Here is a 20,093-nt window from a genome sequence, read left to right as displayed (position 1 = left end):
TTGTATCATACTACTCATTTGCTGCTTTTGATTGGATGTAGTTTTGATGGTTTATTTATTATGTTATATTTTATGTTTTTGAGATACCACTCATTACTCAATACTATGGAGGGACACTAACAATAAAAATAGATATATTCATTTTTCATTTTAGGATTTTTCATAAATATGAACAATCTATCACAAAGATTGGCAAAAAACATGTTTCTGTTTTTACCAGCCCCAATAATATAGAGCTATATCTGTAAGTGATGTCTTAGTTGTCATTCCCAACTTGTTGTCTCTTTCTCTCCAGAGGCAGTGTGTTCAGTATGCTCTTAAGGCTCGTCCCCTCCGACGGTATATTCCAAAAAATCCGTATCAGTATAAGGTCTGGTACCTAGTTACCTCTTCATACTTTGAGTACCTGATGTTTTTTCTCATCATGCTGAACACCATCAGTCTTGGCATGCAGGTAAATACTGGCAAGGCAAGGGATTGTGGGATATAAAAAAAATAAAATAGATAACTGCATCCATATCTTTTAAACATTTTCTACAGATTCTTACTGTAATGCATCTCCTAGAAGACTAAAGGACAGACACAATTACCCATTTAAAGTCAGACAGGGTTATTTTCTAATATGAGATTTCAAAGAGAATTTAAAATTGAAGTCCAGAGTAGCCGAACTGAAAGTATAGCTGACTTCATAGGAGAACTTTTCCAGTTCAGTCATTTTGACCTTAAATTTTAAATTCACTTAAATTCTCACAAATGAATAACTCTGTAAATGTCAAAAACATTGGTGAAGTCAAACAGGTGATATATTTGGTGTAAAGTGCTAAATGGTGGAATACAGATTTAGCACTTTGCCCCAGAATATTTTTGCATTAATAAATCTCATCTGTAGTTTTAAATTCTGTATTCTACATAATGTAGATCTTATTTTATGAAACCTTGTTATGCATATTTTAATTGTTTTCTAAAGAATGCATACCTGTAATCTTCCCTGCCTACCTTCCGTGACAAAGGTGGGCAGGAAAAAGAACAGACTCTGTGCACAGGATAAGATAGCAGGCTCTGTTTAGGAATAAGGCCTGCTTATCAAGGTGGTTGAACAATCTTTCAAGTGAAAAGACCCATCCTTTAAAGGGGGCGCATCTGTCCGTCTAGTCAATTGGGAATGGGGAAAACAGTAGTGCACTAGCACAGTTCAGCCAGCCACTTTTGTTAACTTTGTGGATAGACAGCTAATGGACAGCTGGGCAAGTGCTTCTGCCAGGGTCGGACTGGCCCACCGGGATACCGGAAGATTTCCTGATGGGCCGCGGCCCCTGAGGGCTGCACAACTCAATAATATCGCGGCCGCATGTAGGTTCCACCAGATGGCCGGTCGGTGGCACACTCTGAGGGGGTACATTGCGGCCGGCGGCACCATCTCATGTAGTGTATGACTGCTGTCAGTATCAGTAAGTGTGCCGGGTGGCTGTCTAACCGGTCCGGCGGCACACTCACCGATACTGACAGCTGTCAGCACAGGAGGACTAAACAAGGGGGCGGAGCTAACTACCATGCTCCCTCACGGTTCCTACAATTCCCAGCACAGCCACATCATAGATTAGTGATTACTTTTATGTGTCCATGCTGGGAATTATGGGAACCGCGAAGGAGCATGATAGTTAGCTCTTCCCCCTCCCTCAGTCCTCCAGTGACAAGGTCAGCCTCAGACACAGGGGGAGGGTGGACAAAGAGAGACACAGGGGAAGGGGGAGGACAAAGAGACAGAGGGGTAAGAGAGAGACACAGGGGGAGGGTTAGTGGGAGAAAGAGACAGATGAGAAATATAGAGACACAGGGGGAGGGGGGCAAAGAGACAGAGGGGTAATAGAGAGACACGGGGGAGGGTGAGAAAGAGACAGAGGGGGAAGAGAGAGACTCAATTTTAAGTTATCTTTTCCACCTCTATATAAGCACACTATGCTGGCGAGATGCATTATTGGGCTGGTATAGCATTTTTTCCATGGCTGCTTTTAGTTTCCAGTCTGGCCCTGGCTTCTGCTACCAGCTATTAAAATGCAGATTTCTATTAAAATCAGTCCTTTTATAAGACTGACTGAAGACTGTCCCTTTATGGGGAAATTGGATCATGTTATTGATATCTTGTAGAGAGTTTTATGTGTGCAGCTCTGAGCACTCTGAGATAAAACATTTTTTGCTTCATAGATATATTTCATTATCTTTACAATTTAAATCTAGTGTGCAACGTTCAACACCTAAACACACATCCATGTATTTACTCTATTTTCACCTTATTTTTTAGCACTATGGCCAAACTCCTGAGTTCAGCCACTTGTCAGACATCCTCAACGTAGCATTTACTGGCATCTTCACAGTGGAAATGTTTCTTAAGTTAGCAGCATTTAAAGCCAAGGTGAGTTTTACGCAATACCAGGAGTGGACTGACAATTCGAATGGGCCATAATATGAAGCACAAGTATTTTTAGGTGCAAAGGCATGGATGCATTTTGTTTCCCCCATTTCACATTGCTCACACTCTTCTCCCCCTTGATCGTGCGGCTCTTACACAGATATTATCACACATATATTATGAACTTGCTGCCCAGCACAGAGACTGGAAGTGTAAGAGCTCCCACACCTGCAGGTCTCATTTTCAAGGTCAGATTTACTTCTAAGCGTTACTCTAACCAAAAATCAAAGCACTGTGTTTGGATGGATTATCTGTTGCTGGCACAACCCCCACCATTTTAAAACAAAGAAATAAAGCACACTGAGTGTGCACCTTCCTATCACTCCGGCTGGGCACCGAGTACCGGAGAGGAGCTCGGCCATGCTACAGAGAAGGGGAGGTGAGGGGGGGAGTAACAGAAGGAGGGGGAGTAACAGAAGGAGGGGGGAGTAACAGAAGGAGGGGGAGTAACAGAAGGAGGAGGGAGTAACAGAAGAAAGGGGGAGTAGTAACAGAAGGAGGGGGGTAGATACAGAAGGAGAGGGGGTAGTTACAGAAGGAGAGGGGGTAGTAACAGAAGGAGGGGGGAGTAAAAGAAGGAGAGGGGGAAGTAACAGAAGGAGAGGGGGGTAAAAGAAGGAGGGGGGAGTAAAAGAAGGAGAGGGGGAAGTAACAAAAGGAGGGGGTAAGAAGAAGAAGGGGGGTAAGAACAAGAAGGGGGGTAAGAAGAAGAAGGGGAGGGGGGTAAGAAAAATGGGGTAAGAAGAACAAGGGGGGAGTAAGAAGAATACAAGGAGGAGGGGGAGAGTGAGGGTGAGGAGAAGGGGAGATGAGGAGAACAGGGGGGACTGAGAAGAACACAGGGTGGGTGGGTGGTGAGGAGAACACAGGGAGGGGGAGGTGAGGAGGACACAGAGAGGAGAGGGGGTAAGAAGAACACAGGGAGGGGGGTGAGGAGAAGGGGAGATGAGGAGAACACAGGGAGGGGGAGGTGAGGAGGACACAGGGAGGAGAGGGGGTAAGAAGAACACAGGGAGGGGGAGGTGAGGAGAACACAGGGAGGGGGAGGTGAGGAGAACACATGGAGGGTGGAGGGGGGATGAGAAGAGCACAGGGAGGGTAGGTAAGTGTGAGAAAAGACCACTAGGGGAGGGTGGGGGAGAGGAGAGACCACTAAGGGGCAGGGAAGAGCTCTAAGGGACAGAAGGGACAGCTCTATAGGACAGGGGGCAAGACAGGGAGCTCTTTCACACTACGCTCACACACACACTCAATGCATCCCTATACATACACAGAAACACATAATGCATCTCTACACACACAGAAACACAACATGCTTCCCTTACACACACAGAAACACACAATGCATCCATTAAATACACACAATGCAACCCTTACACACAAAGACAATGCATCCTTTGCGCACATACACAGAAACACACAATGCAAACCCTTACACACACATGCAAACACACACACTGCTTTTCTTACATACACACAGAAACACAATGCATCTCTTACACACACACTCAATGCACACACATACAGACACACTCCTTGCATCCCTTATGCATACAAACACAGATTCACGCAATGCATCCCTTACACACAACCAGAAACGCACAATACATCCCTTATACACAAATACACACTGCTTTCACTACACACAAACTCTTCACTTCCTCCTAGCCTACAGAGCAGCACATGGGAGAGAGAGAGGAGGAGGCATGATTTAATCTTACAACAAATCCAGTAAGTAAATCTTTATAAATTTGGGGGGATCAGCTCTGTTTCCACAGTTTATTGGTGTTTACTCTGATGTCTGTATTAATATTGAGGGATTTCTAAGTGGTAACATCAGTGTGTGTCAGCAGGGCCAGCCGTTGGGGTGTGCAAGCTGTGAGGTCATGCAGGGTGCCATGACAACAGAGGCGCCCGGCGGCCAACACAGCTCACAAGTTAGGCACACCAGCATATTCAATTTAAACGATTCGCTGGTTGATCTTCTTATTGATCTTCCCTTGCCTTCTCTCTCCGTTTCCCCTCTACGACTCTGACATTTAGCAGGGAGGAAGTGAAGTATAATCACTTCCTTGCAGCACAGTGGATGCACTAACAGCAGCTGTATTGAAGGTGCCGGTGACACACTTGGAAAGCCTCCAGACACATTACAGGTTTAGAGATGACCACCATATTTACTTTCTTTTCTTTTTCTTTTGTAGGGCTACTTTGGGGACCCATGGAATGTGTTTGATTTCCTTATCGTCATCGGCAGTATAATTGATGTCATCCTAAGTGAAATAGATGTGAGTTATGATGCTTGTAAACTATGTCTAATCATATAGACAGATAAAAAATGGGTGCCTCATGCTGGTTTACTAGGTTTATTGCGGACAAATCCCTCTAAAAGGTAGAAGACGGTCTCACAAATAAAGGGAATGATTGATGACAAATGGATATCCACTTGTAAGTTAAATGGTTAGTTATAGCACTCTTGTTTGGAGATTCATCATTAGCATTTATGTGGTATTTAAGTCTGTGTGTACTGGACAGGGAAAGCTTGCATTCCTGCTTGTTATGTGTGCTCCAACACCAGTGAACGCTTTTCCAACAGCAGGTAAAGGTAACTGTTCTGTCTCAACCCTTTCTACTTCTGTGTAGCAGGCATGGCTCTCTTACTTCTGTCTTTAGCTATGGTTATTCACTTACCTCTATTGAACAGCTATTATCACCTTCTTTGTTTCTGTCACTTCCCTCGATTCTTTGTTTTTCTCAGTCTTTCTCTCTGTTTGTTAAGCTTTGCTATGTTTTTCTATTCACAGACTGTCCTTGCTCCCAGCGGTGGGCTGTTCTGTTTCAGTGGTGGCTGCAAGCCCAACCTTGTAAATATCAAATAGCTGCATGTGCTTGCTCTGCAAGCAGTCCATCAATGTCTGTCTTTCTGTGTCATGTATTCTGCTTGACCAGCTGTTTCTTTGCCAAAATAGTGGTGGGAGTTTCTTGGGACTGACTGAGATAACCTAAGCTTCTAGGTTTTGACTACCTTATTTTGACATTATTGTCCTCTCTTTCATCATAACTGTTGTATTCACGTTTCTAATAACGTTTTACTATTATTTCTTTTTCCATCTTACGTCTGTTCTTGTTTGTTCACTTTTTCTGTTCTTAGCAACAAAGTGATGCAGAATTTTGTTAGTATTTTTTATATCAGGCAATAAAATTGTTTACACATGTTTGTAGGTGTTCGCTAGATGTTCACAAATTATTTGATTCCTACATTCAAAAAGGGTTCAAAATCCTTGCCTGGAAATTATAGACATGTGAGCTTAACTTCTGTGGCTGGGAAAGTATTTGAAAGGTTATTAAGGGATAATATTCAGGAATTCCTTGAGAAGAACATGGCTATCAGTAAAAATCAGCACAGTTTTATGAAGCACGTGTCATGTCAAACTAACTTGATTGCGCTCTACTATGAAGTAAGTAGTAGGGTGTTGCAGTGGATGTGATCTATTTGCATTTTGCCAAGGTTTGATACAGTTCCACACAAGACATTAGTGTTCAAACTCAAGGAAATCGGTCTAGATGAAAATTATTGTTCTTGGGTAGAACATTGGCTTAAAATTAAAGTACAAAGAGTTGTAATTAATGGTAACTATTTAAGCTGGACAGAGGTGGCAAGTGGTGTCCCTCAAGGACCCCTTCTATTTAACATGTTTATAAATGATCTTGAAAAAAGCATTGAAAGTTATTTTTCAGTGTTTGCAGATGACACAAAACTCTGTAAAGTAATTCAATGTGAGCAAGATATTACTTTGCTGCAGACGGATTTAGTTAGACTGGGGGACTGGGCACTCAATGGCAGATGGAATTTAATGTAGAAAAAAGTTATGTACTTCGGCATAAAGAATGCACAAAAAACTTATACGCTTAATGGAAGCGAATAAGGGATAACAACACACGAAAAGGACTTGGGAATTGTTATAGACAACAAACTATGCAACAAAGTGCAATGTCAATTAGCAGTGGCTAAGGCCAGTAAGGTATTGTCATGCATGAAAAAGGGCATTTATTCTCAGGATGAGAATATAATTTTGCCTCTTTATAAACCACTGGTAAGACCACATCTTGAATATGCTGTTCAATTTTGGGTACCTGTTCTAAAGAAGGATATTATGGCTCTAGAAAAAGGGCAGGAGCGGGCTACAAAATGAATAAAAGGAATGGAACATTTTAGCTATGAAGAAAGCTTAACACATTTAAACCTCTTTAGTCTAGAAAAATGTGCCTCAGAGGGGATATGATAACATTATACAAATATATCCGGGCACAATACCAACCATTGTGTGGAAATTTATTCACAAACAGGAATTTAAAAATAAAGACGATTTAGTCTAAGGCAAATAAAAGGATTTTATCATAAAAAATTTAAGGGTGTAGAATTCTCTGCCTGAAGAAGTAGTTTAATCAGAATCTGTACAGATGTTTAAACAAAAAAAACATATGTGAGGAAGGCTGAACTTGATGGACGCAAGTCTCTTTTCAGCTATGTAACTATGTAACCATGTAATAACAGAATATTCAATATATAATTTTTCAACTGTAGGGTAATAGCTTCTTGATCCAAGGATACATCTGACTGCCATTCTGGGGTCAAGGGGGATTTTTTTTCCTAGTTGTTGCAAAACTGGAATTGTTTCAAACTGGTTTTTTTTGTTTGTTTTTTGCCTTCTTTTGGATCAACAGCACAAAACAAAAGTGAGGAAGGCTGAACTTGATGGACACATGTTTCTTTTCAGCCAACGTAACTATGTAACTAACCGTTTTAGCCTTTCAGAGATTGGGATATTTAACTTCTAACTTCTAATCAATTTATGGTATCTCTAATGTTTTAATAATCTCTTCATGTGGGTCTTTGGTCACATCCAATATGCATGTGGGAGAGGCATAGTTAGGAACAAGATGTAGGTAAAAAAAAAAAAGGTACTGTGCTCCTATCTGTGATAGATAAGTAGACCCACCTATGCACCCTAGTCTCAGAGTGAGTTGATGGTCAGTTAGGTGTCTGAGCAAGGGGGTGGTATACAAATAGGGAGCTATGCTTCCTCCGGCGCATGAAACGTGTGATGCTTATCTTATGCTTGTGGCAGCACACCGGAGGGCCTACCCCCAAAAAGGGGTTGCAATGGCGGGGTATATCAACTGGGTTTAACTTTACTGGGTAGGGAAAGAAAGCAATGAGGAGGCTAGTTCTACTCAATATTTGCTTAACCCTTAGGAAGGGGGAGTACCCACCATCATTAATAATACATGGTAACCATATAACCTTTTCATAAACATAAATCTTAACACCAGGTAAGACTCTATACTCAAGTGCAGTTGTGGATGGTCTTTACAAGTGCTCAGTCCCTGATGTTGTCGCGGCCCTTGGAGATCCCCGGGGATTCCGCCTTACACCAATCCGGTTTAATTTTCACTGGGAAAGGCCACCTTGGGGAAGATGGTTCAGACGTCTGAAAAAGGCCCCATTCTTTTAGTTTGGAGATGCCCACCTCCGGTTCCATGATCGTTACGGTGCTGCCTTTGTACCACACTAGCAACTTTGTGGGGTAACCCCATCTATAGGGTATCCTGTGGTTTTGTAGGATCTTGATGACATTTATGAATTCTTATCTTCGCATTATAGTTGTGGCTGATAAGTCGTCAAACACATTAATGCCCTGGTATGGTTCTGGTAAGCAGGGGATCTTCCATGCTGTGTTGAGAGTTGATCTTTGGAGTGGAAGTAATGAAAGCAGGCTATCGTGTCATGCGGGGTATTCGCAGTAAATCGTTGTGGCCTCGGTAAGCGGTGCACGCGGTCGAAGGCCCATGCGTTGTCATCCAAGTGAGGCACCAAAACGTTGCATAGGGCTAGGAGGTACTTAGGCAGCTCCTCATTGGAGATTGAGTCCGCAATGCCCCGATATATTCGATTTATCACACTTAAATTTTGTATATGTTCTGTTTTATATTTGTTAAAAGGGCATTTTGCATTGAGAAATGAGACTACATGCCACAAATATACACTTTTATTGGTTCTGATCAATTGCGTGCAGAAATGTCGGTTGCAGTTTGTAACTCTTATATGCTAGTTAGCACTTCTTATAATGTTTTTATATGATTCATGTTTTGTCCATATTAAGTGAGGGAATTCTATCTAGCTATGTTCATTTTGGATGCCTCTAGTGAAACCAGTCTCTCCCCTAGCGAATTAACCTCTTCTTGATTTTACCCATACTGTAACAGGCACAGTGTAATTGAAACTGCCCCAAAGTTATCTGATTTATTTTGAACATACCAACAATAGACATGTAATAAATTTTTTCCTTAGTGGTACTTTAAGCTGCTAACTCTTTCAATCCTTAGTGGTACTAGAGTTTATATTCCATCGCAAGAACTTAATTTTCATATTCTAGTTCCTCCTGTGTTTACCATTCAGTTTTCTCTTCAGACACCAGGTATTCCAGCTACACCAGGTGCAGAGGATTCTTCACGGATTTCTATCACATTTTTCCGTCTGTTCCGTGTTTTGCGCTTGGTGAAGTTACTTAGCCGCGGAGAAGGAGTTAGGACGCTGCTCTGGACTTTCATCAAATCTTTCCAGGTATCGACCTTTCTCTGCTAGATGCACACAGCAAAAAGTGGCTGCATCATTTACTGCATCATTAATTCTTGTTTCTCTCTTCAGGCACTTCCATATGTAGCACTCCTCATCGTTATGTTATTCTTTATTTACGCGGTTATTGGAATGCAGGTTAGTAAGAAAAAGTGGAAAGCAAGTATGGTTTACATTGTTATTGTTGGATGGCTTGCATTGATATTGTATCTATACCTACATGTAGTCTTTTAGTGTTTGTGAAAAAGAGTTTAGTCCTTGTCCTGTCTGAGTTTTATTTCCATATAGGGCAGCATATCAGAAAATGTGACACACACTTCCAGACATGTTCACAGATACAAACTTACAGATACAAACTTACAGATACAAACTTACAGACACATTAAGGGTCAACCCCAAACTTGGGAGCAGCAATAAATAATATTGCTGAACATATGATGTGTTCCACAGCACACCAGTTCTCACACCGCACACCTTGAATACAGGGTGTGTTTCTGCCGAGTGTCACTCAAATATAACTAATTTGCAGCCTTCATTTTGCCACTTGGATTTTAGCTTGCTACAATTCTTAATTTTGTGAATAATAAAATTATATTTGTATGCAGTGTCAGTGGCAGGGCTGCCATCAGAAATGTTGTGGCCCCTGACACAGCTCAAGTTTTAGGCCCCCGGGGCCCCTATCCGAATCCGCCCACAGAACCGCCTCTGAGTCAGGCCACAGGACCCATCCTAAGTCTGCCCACAAAGATGAAGTGTGTGCATAGTGAATGTGGAATGTGTAAAATTTATGCAGTGTGCACAGTGGATGCAGATTGTACGTTTGTGTAATAATAATAATAGCAAAGTATTTAACGGTAGATTGGGGGACTGGGCACTAAAATGGCAAATTAAATTTAACGTAGAGAAATGCAAAGTTATGCACTTTGGAGTTAAGAATGCACAAGCAATTTACACCCTAAATGGTAGTGAATTAGGGATAACCACACACGAGAAGGATTTGGGAATTGTTATAGACAACATATTAGGTAGCAATATGCAATGTCAATCTTCAGTTGCTAAGGCCAGTAAGGTTTTGTCATGTATAAATAGGGGCATAAATTCTTGGGATGAAAATATAATTTTGCCTCTTTATAAATCGCTGGTAAGACCACACCGTGAAAATGCTGTGCAATTTTGGGCACCTGTTCTAAAGAAAGATATCATGGCACTAGAAAAAGTGCAGAGATGAGCTACAAAATTGATAAAAGGAATGGAGCATTTTAGTTATGAAGAAAGGTTAAAAAATGTAAATCTTTTTAGTTTAGAAAAACATCGTCTGAGAGGGGATATGATAACATTATACAAATATATTTGGGGTCAGAACAAACCATTATCTGGAAACCTATTCATAAACAGGGCTATACATAGGACAAAAGGTCAGACATTTAGGCTGGAAGATAGGAGATTTCCTCTAAGGCAAAGAAAATGTTTTTTTACAGTAAGAGCAATAAGGATATGGAATTCTCTGCCTGGAGAGGTGGTTTTGTCAGAGTCTATACAGATGTTTAAACTGCAATTGGATAAATACTTGCAAAAACATAACATACAGGGCTATCATTTCTAATTAGTGGGGTAATAGCTGCTTGATCCAAGGAGACATCGGACTGCTATTCTGGGGTCATGAAGGAATTTTTTCCTAGTTTGTTTCAAAATTGGAAGCGCTACAGACTAGGTTTGCCTTCTTTTGGATCAACAGCAAAAATATATGTGAGGAAGGCTGAACTTGATGGGCGCAAGTCTCTTTTTAGCCATGTAACTATGTAACTATATATTAATGGGATGTTGAGACTATGGAGGCCTGAGCTTGCTCCAGATATATACATCAACCTGTTCTTAAATTCGCCAAGTCTTCCATAACATGTATATGTAATATATTCTAATATGCTCTCATTACGGCTTTTGCCCCGACCACTAATGTAAGGCTGGGCCTGTAGTTGTGGGAGGGGCTTGGTTTCCCTTCTTAAGGGACACCAGACCGCTCCCCATTATCGTTTTCAGTCTGGCGATTTGCCCCTCCCACCACTCCCTTTTCTCATATCTTTATCTAGGATGGGCCCTCTTTTATTACAGGCCCACCTCATCGTCTGTTTAGGCACACCACAACCGACTTTTTCATATTACTATAGGTCTCATATAGTAGATATATACATATCTACTTCTAATATGCTCGCATTACGGCTTTTGCCCCAACCACAGATATATATATATATATATATATATACACATACATGTTCAGGTGAGTGCAGCCAGCCCCTTGTTTTCCTATATATATATATATATATATATATATATATATATATATATATATTCGACATGTGTATTTATCTACTATTTTTACATTATTAAGTAATTTTATTAATTCAAGGGACCTACCTGACAACCCAGGCAGAAAGTCCAGCCAATTTAATTTACAAGCCCTATATTTAACCTTGTAACTTTCCAAAACACCATAAAACCAGTACATATGGGGTACTGTTATACTCGTGAGACTTTGTTAAACACAAATATGAGTGTTTTAGAACACTAAAAATTGTAATGATGATGATATCATCAGTAAAGGTACAGTTTTTGTGTGAAAAATGCAAAAATAAATAAATTTACTTGTGTGACTAAGTGGCTATGGCAAAAGACCAGACTTACCCATAAAATAGCAATCTTTGATTTTAGCTTTGGAAGAACATAAATCAAAATCTAAAGCATGGCTGTCAGGAGGATCACCAAAATTATCCATTTGAGAGAGGGTTGGAGTGCAGGGTATTCTCTTTCATTCTTCAAACTGAGCTCAACTCCTGATGCATGGAGAAAAGGCCTTCACAAGCCTCTGCTATTGTGTACATAGTTTATACTAAGTGACCCGTAGGTTGAGGAGGCGGAGACCGTGGCGGTGTAGGTGGAAGCGGCAGTGGAGGAGGAGGAGGTAGCCAACACTGTTTTTTATTTGTTTTTGTTTGTTTTTTTGTTTTTTTTAAATTGGGGTAGCTCCCAAAATATTGGGACATATAAAAAAAGAAACATTTGCGGCCTGCGGTGCATTTCTTGCAGTCCTGATGCATGGAGAAATGCTCAACTCCTGATGCATGGAGAAAAGGCCTTCACAAGCCTCTGCTATTGTGTACACATTTTATACTAAGTGACCCATAGGTTGAGGAGGTGGTGACCATGGCGGTGTAGGTGGAATCGGTGGTGGAGGAGGAGGAGGTTGCCAACACTGGTTTTTATTTGTTTTTGTTTTTTTTGGTTTTTTTTTAACCCCTAAGGACCAAACTTCTGGAATAAAAAGGAATCATGACATGTCACACATGTCATTTGTCCTTAAGGGGTTAATTGGGGTAGCCCCCAAAATATTGGGACATATAAAAAAAGAAAACTCTGTTCCGCAGAGTGACTGACCAATGCGTGCTGCATCTGAAACTCCACTATTGCCTGCTGCTGCTCGCACAGTCTCATGAGGCGGTGAGCGGGAAGGCCGAAGTTACACTGCAGCACAGACAGGTGAGCAGCAGCAGGGTGAGAACGGCAAAAGCGCACACAGACGGCCCGCACTTTATGCAGCAGCTCTGATGTATCTGGGTAGTTTTTCAGGAATTTCTGCACCACCAAATTCAGCACATGCGCCAAGCAAGGGATGTGTGTCAAACCAGCTAGGCCCTGAGCTGCTATGAGATTTCACCCATTATCGCACACCACCAGGCTGGGCTTGAGGCTCAATGGCAACAACCACTCATCGGTCTGTTGTTCCATGCCCGTCCACAGCTCCTGCGCGGTGTGGGTTTTTTCCCCCAAACATATGAGTTTGAAAACAGCCTGCTGTCGTTTCTCCCTGGCTGTGCTGAAGATGGTGGTGAAGGTGTTACGCTGACCAGATGAGGAGGTGGTAGAGGAGGAGGAGGAGGAAAAAGCTGAGTAGGAGGAGGAGGCAACAGGAGGCAAAGCTGTGTACCCAAATAAATATTGTCAAATGTTGTATCCTGGAACTGTGTCCCATCTGGTTACTGGGGAAATGGGTCTAACCTATTCTAATCAAAGGGGATAACCATCGGTTACCCAGGTCCCACTTCAATTGGTGGCAAGCGGCGGGATCCCATGTCCCTGCCAACAGACCCATGGACTACAGTGCTCTAAAGTGACCTACACTGCAGGACTTGTGTGGAGCCAGAGGAATAACATCTGGTGGGCATAACAAGGCCGAATTGACTGCTGCGCTCATGGAGGACAACCAGGCATGCAGTGAGGCATCGAACCCCAGCCAGGGGCTGGAGATGAGGAGGAAGTGCGCAAGGAGGTGGAACGGCACCTGGCATATTACCGAGAGCCTACTCCGAGGAGATTGTCAGCAGGACCTTTTTGGAGGTGCAAGCCTATGTCCTTGCCAATAGACAGAGGACGACCTCCATGAACCCAGATGAAGGAAGAAGGGAGCAGAGGGTGCCGGGAAGCACAAACACCCTGGCCCACAAGCTACCATACAATGCCTTCAAAGACTTCAAGGAAGCAGAAGAAGGCATCGATGACCTTTTACATATCTTTGAGCGCCAGTGCCTACTCCAAGACGTGGACCCCAGCGACTGGGTCACCATCCTGGCCAGCAAACTAGTGGGGAAGGCAGCGGATATTTACCGGGCTGTACCAGAAGAGCAGATCAGGACCCAAATCCTCCTGCCCCGGTATGCGGTCACCCCCAAGCAATAGCGCCGAAAGTTTAGGGAGACCCGGAAAGGGGAGAAGGACTCCCATGCGCATCACAAGGGCCACCCAGAACTGTCTCAACTCCCATCAAGCCAAGTTCTCAGAGGAGATCACCCAGCTCGTCATGCTAGAGCACTTTTTCAATGGGCTCCCCAACGACAAGGCGACTACGCATTCTTATGTCATCCATATCAACTTTCGATGACACTTTCTGTGCCTACCATGGTGACCACGGATAACGGGGAATCAGGGTTCGATTCTGGAGAGGGAGCCTGAGAAACGGCTACCACATGCAAGTAAGGAAGCAGGCACGCAAATGACCCACTCCTGATGCGGGAAGGTAGTGACGACAAATAACAATACAGGACTCTTTTGAGGCCCTGTAATTGTAATGAGTCCACTTGAAATCCTTTAACGCTGATCAATTGGAGGGAAAGTCGGGTGCGAGCGACTGACCCGTGCGTGCTGCAGCTGAAATTCCACTATTGCCTGCTGCTGCTCGCACAGTCTCTCCAGCATGTGCATTGTGGAGTTCCACATTGTAGGCATATCGCATATGAGGCGGTTAGCGGGAAGGCCAAAGTTATGCTGCAGCGCAGACAGGCGAGCAGCAGCAGGGTGAGAACGCCGAAAGCACGCACAGCCGCTACAGTGAATGTCACATCCTGTTCCAAGTTGCGGATCAGTCTGGTGATGGCTTCTGGTATCCAGTACTCGTTTTACTGAAGCTGCATCAGGGTCCTGGTATGTGGCCGCACAAACGCTGGTGCTCAACACCAGGGGGCGTGTGGTTACCCTGCACCAGACCCTGCTAATCCATTCCACACTGTGACTCCTAACTTCAACATCAGGCATGCTAGATCCCGGTCGTCCGAACGCCGCCCAGACAGGCTTTCCTGTGGATAAAGAAAATTTATAAATTTCACTCTATGTAAATTACATAAAAATGACTCTGAATGATCCTGAGCACTCGAGAAAATGCATGAAAAAAATATTAATTTACAGATAGGTTTCTAACTAAATTAAATGTACAGAAAACAGTCATCTAGTATAAAAACATTAAGAAAAAAATAATTAAACAAATCCAGGACAAATACAGTTTTAGTCAAACCATAAAGGACTTTGAACTGTCTTGGAGTTAAGATTTCCTGTGAGATGAGCAAGACTATAGAATCTAACTATTCATTTACTTAAACCTTCTAACAGAATATTAAAAGAATGGAAAAAAGCATAAGTATCTTAGTGGGGTAGGATAAATGTCCGTAATGCATATTTGTTGCCAAAATGGACATATATGTTTTGAATATTACCACTCTGTATTCCTTCAACCTGGTTCGAGATGTTACAATCTAGCTTTCGAAATTTTGTATGGAAAGCAAAACGACATAACAGCAGCATAAATATTCAAATGCTAGCTGCTAAACTTGCAGAGGGAGGTGGGTTTCCAATAATCAGATGCTATTATGAAGCATATTCCTTGTTTTTTACATATTTAAGATGCAACTAGAATCCTCCAAGGTGGAAGAATGGTATAAAATGAAGAATAAATATGGAAGAAACAATTTGAAAACCAAAAACATGATTTTAAAAGAATTAATTCCTATTTGGACCTCTATTAAAAAAAGACTCAGTCTACATAATAAAATAATTGAAGTTCTACCATTACATATTATAAAACAAAATGTAGAAAATATTTTGCTAAAAAATGGAAAGCACCAAAAACTTTAAAAATCAAAGATATTCTTTCATTAATTTATGTTAAAACCTTTGACCAATTGAAAGAATTAAATTAAGATTAGTCTAATATCTTTAAATATCTGAGAGTGAAGAATTGTTTTTACTTAAATATAGTACTTAAGGGGAAAGTTCTATAATAGATAAATTAGAAGATATATTTACTGTTAAAAAAATACAAAGTTACCTCTTAATATTTGAAAATTTGCAAGGAGAAATAACCAAATACTCAAACCTCTATTAATAAGAAATGGGAAGTATATCTGTAAACTGTTACAGATAAATCTCAATGGGGTAAATCATTTCAAAATATAAGTTCTGCGATCCATGATTTATCTTTGTTACAAACGAATTTTAAATTGATATATAAATGGTGTCTAAATCCAACCAGCCTATAAAATATATACCCTAAGCACTCTAGAACATGCTGGAATTGTTGTACAACAGAGGGTACTTATTTACATAGGCGGTGATGATGCAAAAAAGTCAAGACACTTTGGGATATTTTTTTTAAATTACATAAAAGCTCTGAAATGGGTTTACAGCATCTAGATTGGCCTATTCATTTCTTTGTAGCTGAAAAAACAAACTGATAGCTAAAGATTTGGAAGTAAATGTAACCAGTCACTTGGGCTTAATTTAAAAATCAAATATCCTTCTAATTACACATGGAAAAAATGGTAGGCTGTTTTGCCTCATTGAATCTTTGAATTTATGTATGAAAATGTTAAAAACACGTGCTACATAATCCTTCTAGTTAGTTTTTTTTTCCCTATATGAAATAACTGTCAATATATGCACTCCTTCTCACGAACAATGCATGTAATTGTGTCACTGTATGTCAATGTTGTAATAATGTCTTTTAAAAATAAAAAATAAAAATAAAAAATAAAGATTAAAAACAAGCTCCTCATAAAATATAAAGTGTGTTATTAGTATCAATATGTACTAAGACAAGGTCATCACACACCTTTTTAAGGACCTGTTCATCTGATCCACAACATGTTAACTGCATTGTACTATATGATATATCAACACAGTCATTTTAATTTTCAATATATAAAAAAACTTCAGGTGTATTAAGTTCAACCTTTCTTACAAACCACGAATATGCTGCTGCTATTATAACAAAAAACAAAAACATCTTGCAGTAATTTTCAGTTGCGCAAAATAGGAAAAAAAAATACATTTTTTACTACAAATAGGCATTCAGATTCTGCCCCTGATCAAGAAGTTACTTTCTTTATCAATGTTATAGTTAGTATTAAGTGGTCAATTCAAAACAGAGACAAGACAAACCCCAACCTGAAGTAGCTGTAAATTGTCAGCAGAGGTGATTTTATAATTGCATTACTGAAGCTATGTGAATGAATATTCTATAACTCTTGCAACAAACCCTTTGACATATAATGATGAAATTATTTTTTCAGGTGTTCGGTAAAATTGCACTGGTTGATGGAACAGACATTAATCGGAATAATAATTTTCAGACGTTCCCTCAGGCTGTGCTTGTGCTGTTCAGGTAAAGAGTGGTTGCTCAAAACTTACTGTGCAAAATGTTTCTCTTTGGTTCACATGTTGCTACGTTTTCATATGTAGCTAAGCTGAATTTGAGATCTAAGATCGCATATATTAAAGTCTTTGTAAATCTCAGCTACCGAGTAGTTACTTAGTTGTCACATAGTTGCCACAAAGTTATTTAGGTTGAAAAAAGTCTAATGTCCATCATGTTAAAACTGGGAACCCATACTTTTATGTTGTTGATCAAAGAAAAGGCTAAAAAACAACTGACGCCATTTCCAATTATGCCACCAAAAGGCAAAAATTCCTTCTTGACTCCGCAACTAGAGTAAAATTAAAAGGCCTTCTTTTTGCAGGGGTTGTTGTGGGTTTAGGCTTAAGGAAAAGACATAAGACAGTTACTTAAAGGGAAACTACAAACTCGTTTTCCTGGCACTATAGCTTCCCCTTTTTTTCAAGACCCCTCCATTTTGCAGAAGGGTTTAATAACCCCTCCTGTCACTTACCTGGGTCCAGCGCCAGCGCTCGGCTCTGGCTCAGTTTTCCCGCCGACATCCGCCGTCGTAAGAGACCTAATGCGTATGCGCGGTAATGGCTACACTTGCATTGGGATTTCCCCATAGGAAAGTACTCATGCATAGAGATGTCCCGAACAGTTCGCTGGCGAACATAGCTTGTTCGCGTTCGCCACGGACGGCGAACATATGCGATGTTCGGTCCGCCCCCTATTTGTCATCATTGAGTAAACTTTGACCCTGTACCTCACAGTCAGCAGACACATTCCAGCCAATCAGCAGCAGACCCTCCCTCCCAGACCCTCCCACCTCCTAGACAGCATACAATTTAGATTAATTCTGAAGCTGCATTCTTTTTTTTTTTTTTTTTTTTTTTTAAGACAGAAGTGTCTTATATTTGAGCATGCTAGGCTGAACGTGTGTATATCATGGCTAGTTGCACTGAGGGTATGAGTATATAGCAGTACATTGTTGTGAAAGATGGCTGTCATGTTTAGGGTGTAGCTTGCACGTTATCAACTGTGTATTTATATCAGCAGCTCCACCACTAGTTATAAATCAAGTGTGAGTCGCCCCATGAGATGAGACTAGTGAATAACATAATACATGAACGGTTAAGGTAAAGGCATGTAAGGAACTACGACAATAAACTCTTTAGGAGGTGAAATAATGACATGACATAATGACGCTTGCTACTTTACGATTAGTTAATGTGCAGAGAGCAGTTCATGTGATCAAAGGCATGGTGTGGAGGATCGGCTATAGTGGGACATGCTTGGCAGGCTGCTGTTTACTGCTTGTGCTCATCCGATCCCTTCTGGGCGCCAGGTGCAGACCCTGGGAGTCCCTGATACCTGGAACAACAAAGGCAAGTCTCTGGCTGAGTGCCGGGTTCGTGGCTTGAGGTTGTGGAAGCTTGTTTTGTCGGATGGTCGGATCTGTCCCGGTGGTGCTTCACGTCCGGTGCGGGATTGTGGTGGCTTAAGGTGGAGGCAAGTGCTTGACGTGGGGCAGGCTCTGAATTTCTGTTTGTGCCTCCGGTCCCGTCTTCGACGCCTTTTGCGTTGGTGGATTTTAATGGGGACTGCTTCGCTTAGCTGTGGTGGAGCTTGTTGGGGCTGTGGTGGAGCTTGTTGGGGCTTCTTGCTTGTTATTTGCTTCCAAAATGGATTAAAGAGTCTGTCCAGCTTAAACTCAATATCCTGCCATGCTTTGCTGGTACCAGGAGGACACGCAGCTGCCGCCATATTGGGAGAGTCGCAGATGAGTATGTCAGCCTGGGCGGCTGTGCTCTGTGCGTCCAATAGCTCCAGACAGCCTCTCAGGGATGGACCGGGATAACCCCCACCGGTCCGAGGGGGGGGGGTAACGGAGCTCCTGCCGGGAAGTAGCTGCTCCTGGGCATCCCAGGATCGGGAGATCGGCCGCCTCTCCCGCTGGTGAGCAGCAGGCCACACTTGCCACCAGGGGCATATTAGTCGCGAGGCAAACAAGGCATTTGCCTTGGGCGGCATTTTCCAGGGGGCGGCAAAAAGAGCCCCCAAATGCCCAGGGCAAATGCCTTGTTAGCCTTGTGGCTAACTGACAAGGCAGGCTGCTGGGCGGTCGGGCGGTCGGGCGGCTAGCGAGGGAGCACTTCCTCTGAGCTGTCTGCTCAGCTCCCTCGCGCACCGCAGAGTGAGTCTGGGAGCCGGAAGATGACGTCATATTCCGGCTCCGCCTCCCAGCCTCACTGTGCGGCGCGCGAGGGAGCTGAGCAGACAGCTCAGAGGAAGTGCTCCCTCGCCAGCCGCCCACCAGCGCCGCCCGACCGTCCAGCAGCCACTGGACCACCAGGGAGATAGAGAACCCCCCAGCATTCCCAAAAGTAAAGAGGCGGGGGGGGGGGTAAATTAAAAAATATATATATATATGTTAATGTGAGTGTGTATGTCTGTCTGTTAGTGTGTGTCAGCCTGTTAGTGTGTGAGTGCGTGTATGTCTGTTAGTGAGTGTGTGTATGTATGTCTGTTAGTGTGTGAGTGTATGTCTGTCTTTTAGTGAGTGTGTCTGTTAGTGTGTGAGTGTGTGTATGTATGTCAGTGAGTGTGAGTGTGTCTGTTAGTGTGTGTGTGTATGTCTGTTAGTGAGTGTGAGTTTGTCTGTTAGTGTGTGATTGTGTGTATGTATGTCAGTGAGTGTGAGTGCATCTGTTAGTGAGTGTCAGTGTGTCTGTTAGTGTGTGAGTGTGTGTATGTATGTCAGTGAGTGTGTCTCTTAGTGTGTGTGTGTGTATGTCTGTTAGTGAGTGTGAGTGTGTCTGTTAGTGTGTGTGTATGTCTGTTAGTGAGTGTGAGTGTGTCTGTTAGTGTGTGTGTGTGTATGTCTGTTAGTGAGTGTGTCTGTTAGTGTGTGAGTGTGTATATGTATGTCAGTGAGTGTGTCTGTTAGTGTGTGTGTGTGTGTATGTCTGTTAGTGAGTGTGAGTGTGTCTGTTAGTGAGTGTGCGTGTGTCTGT

At 42.2% G+C, this 20,093-nt stretch overlaps 1 protein-coding gene across 1 annotated transcript in view; it reads left to right on the top strand.

The window, feature by feature from the left end:
- Positions 1-20,093, top strand: part of CACNA1S (calcium voltage-gated channel subunit alpha1 S) — a 307,567-nt gene that overhangs the window by 248,918 nt on the left and 38,556 nt on the right. The window contains exons 27-32 of the mRNA XM_063453212.1: positions 296-454; positions 2,300-2,410; positions 4,669-4,752; positions 8,937-9,089; positions 9,174-9,239; positions 16,991-17,082. Coding sequence (XP_063309282.1) covers positions 296-454; positions 2,300-2,410; positions 4,669-4,752; positions 8,937-9,089; positions 9,174-9,239; positions 16,991-17,082 — 665 coding nt within the window. The remainder of the gene's footprint in view (positions 1-295; positions 455-2,299; positions 2,411-4,668; positions 4,753-8,936; positions 9,090-9,173; positions 9,240-16,990; positions 17,083-20,093) is intronic.

The sequence above is a fragment of the Pelobates fuscus genome, chromosome 1, assembly GCF_036172605.1.
Source record: "Pelobates fuscus isolate aPelFus1 chromosome 1, aPelFus1.pri, whole genome shotgun sequence".
Lineage (NCBI taxonomy): Eukaryota > Metazoa > Chordata > Amphibia > Anura > Pelobatidae > Pelobates > Pelobates fuscus.
Note: the sequence above shows the minus strand (reverse complement) of the source record. Positions and strands in the feature narration are given on the sequence as shown.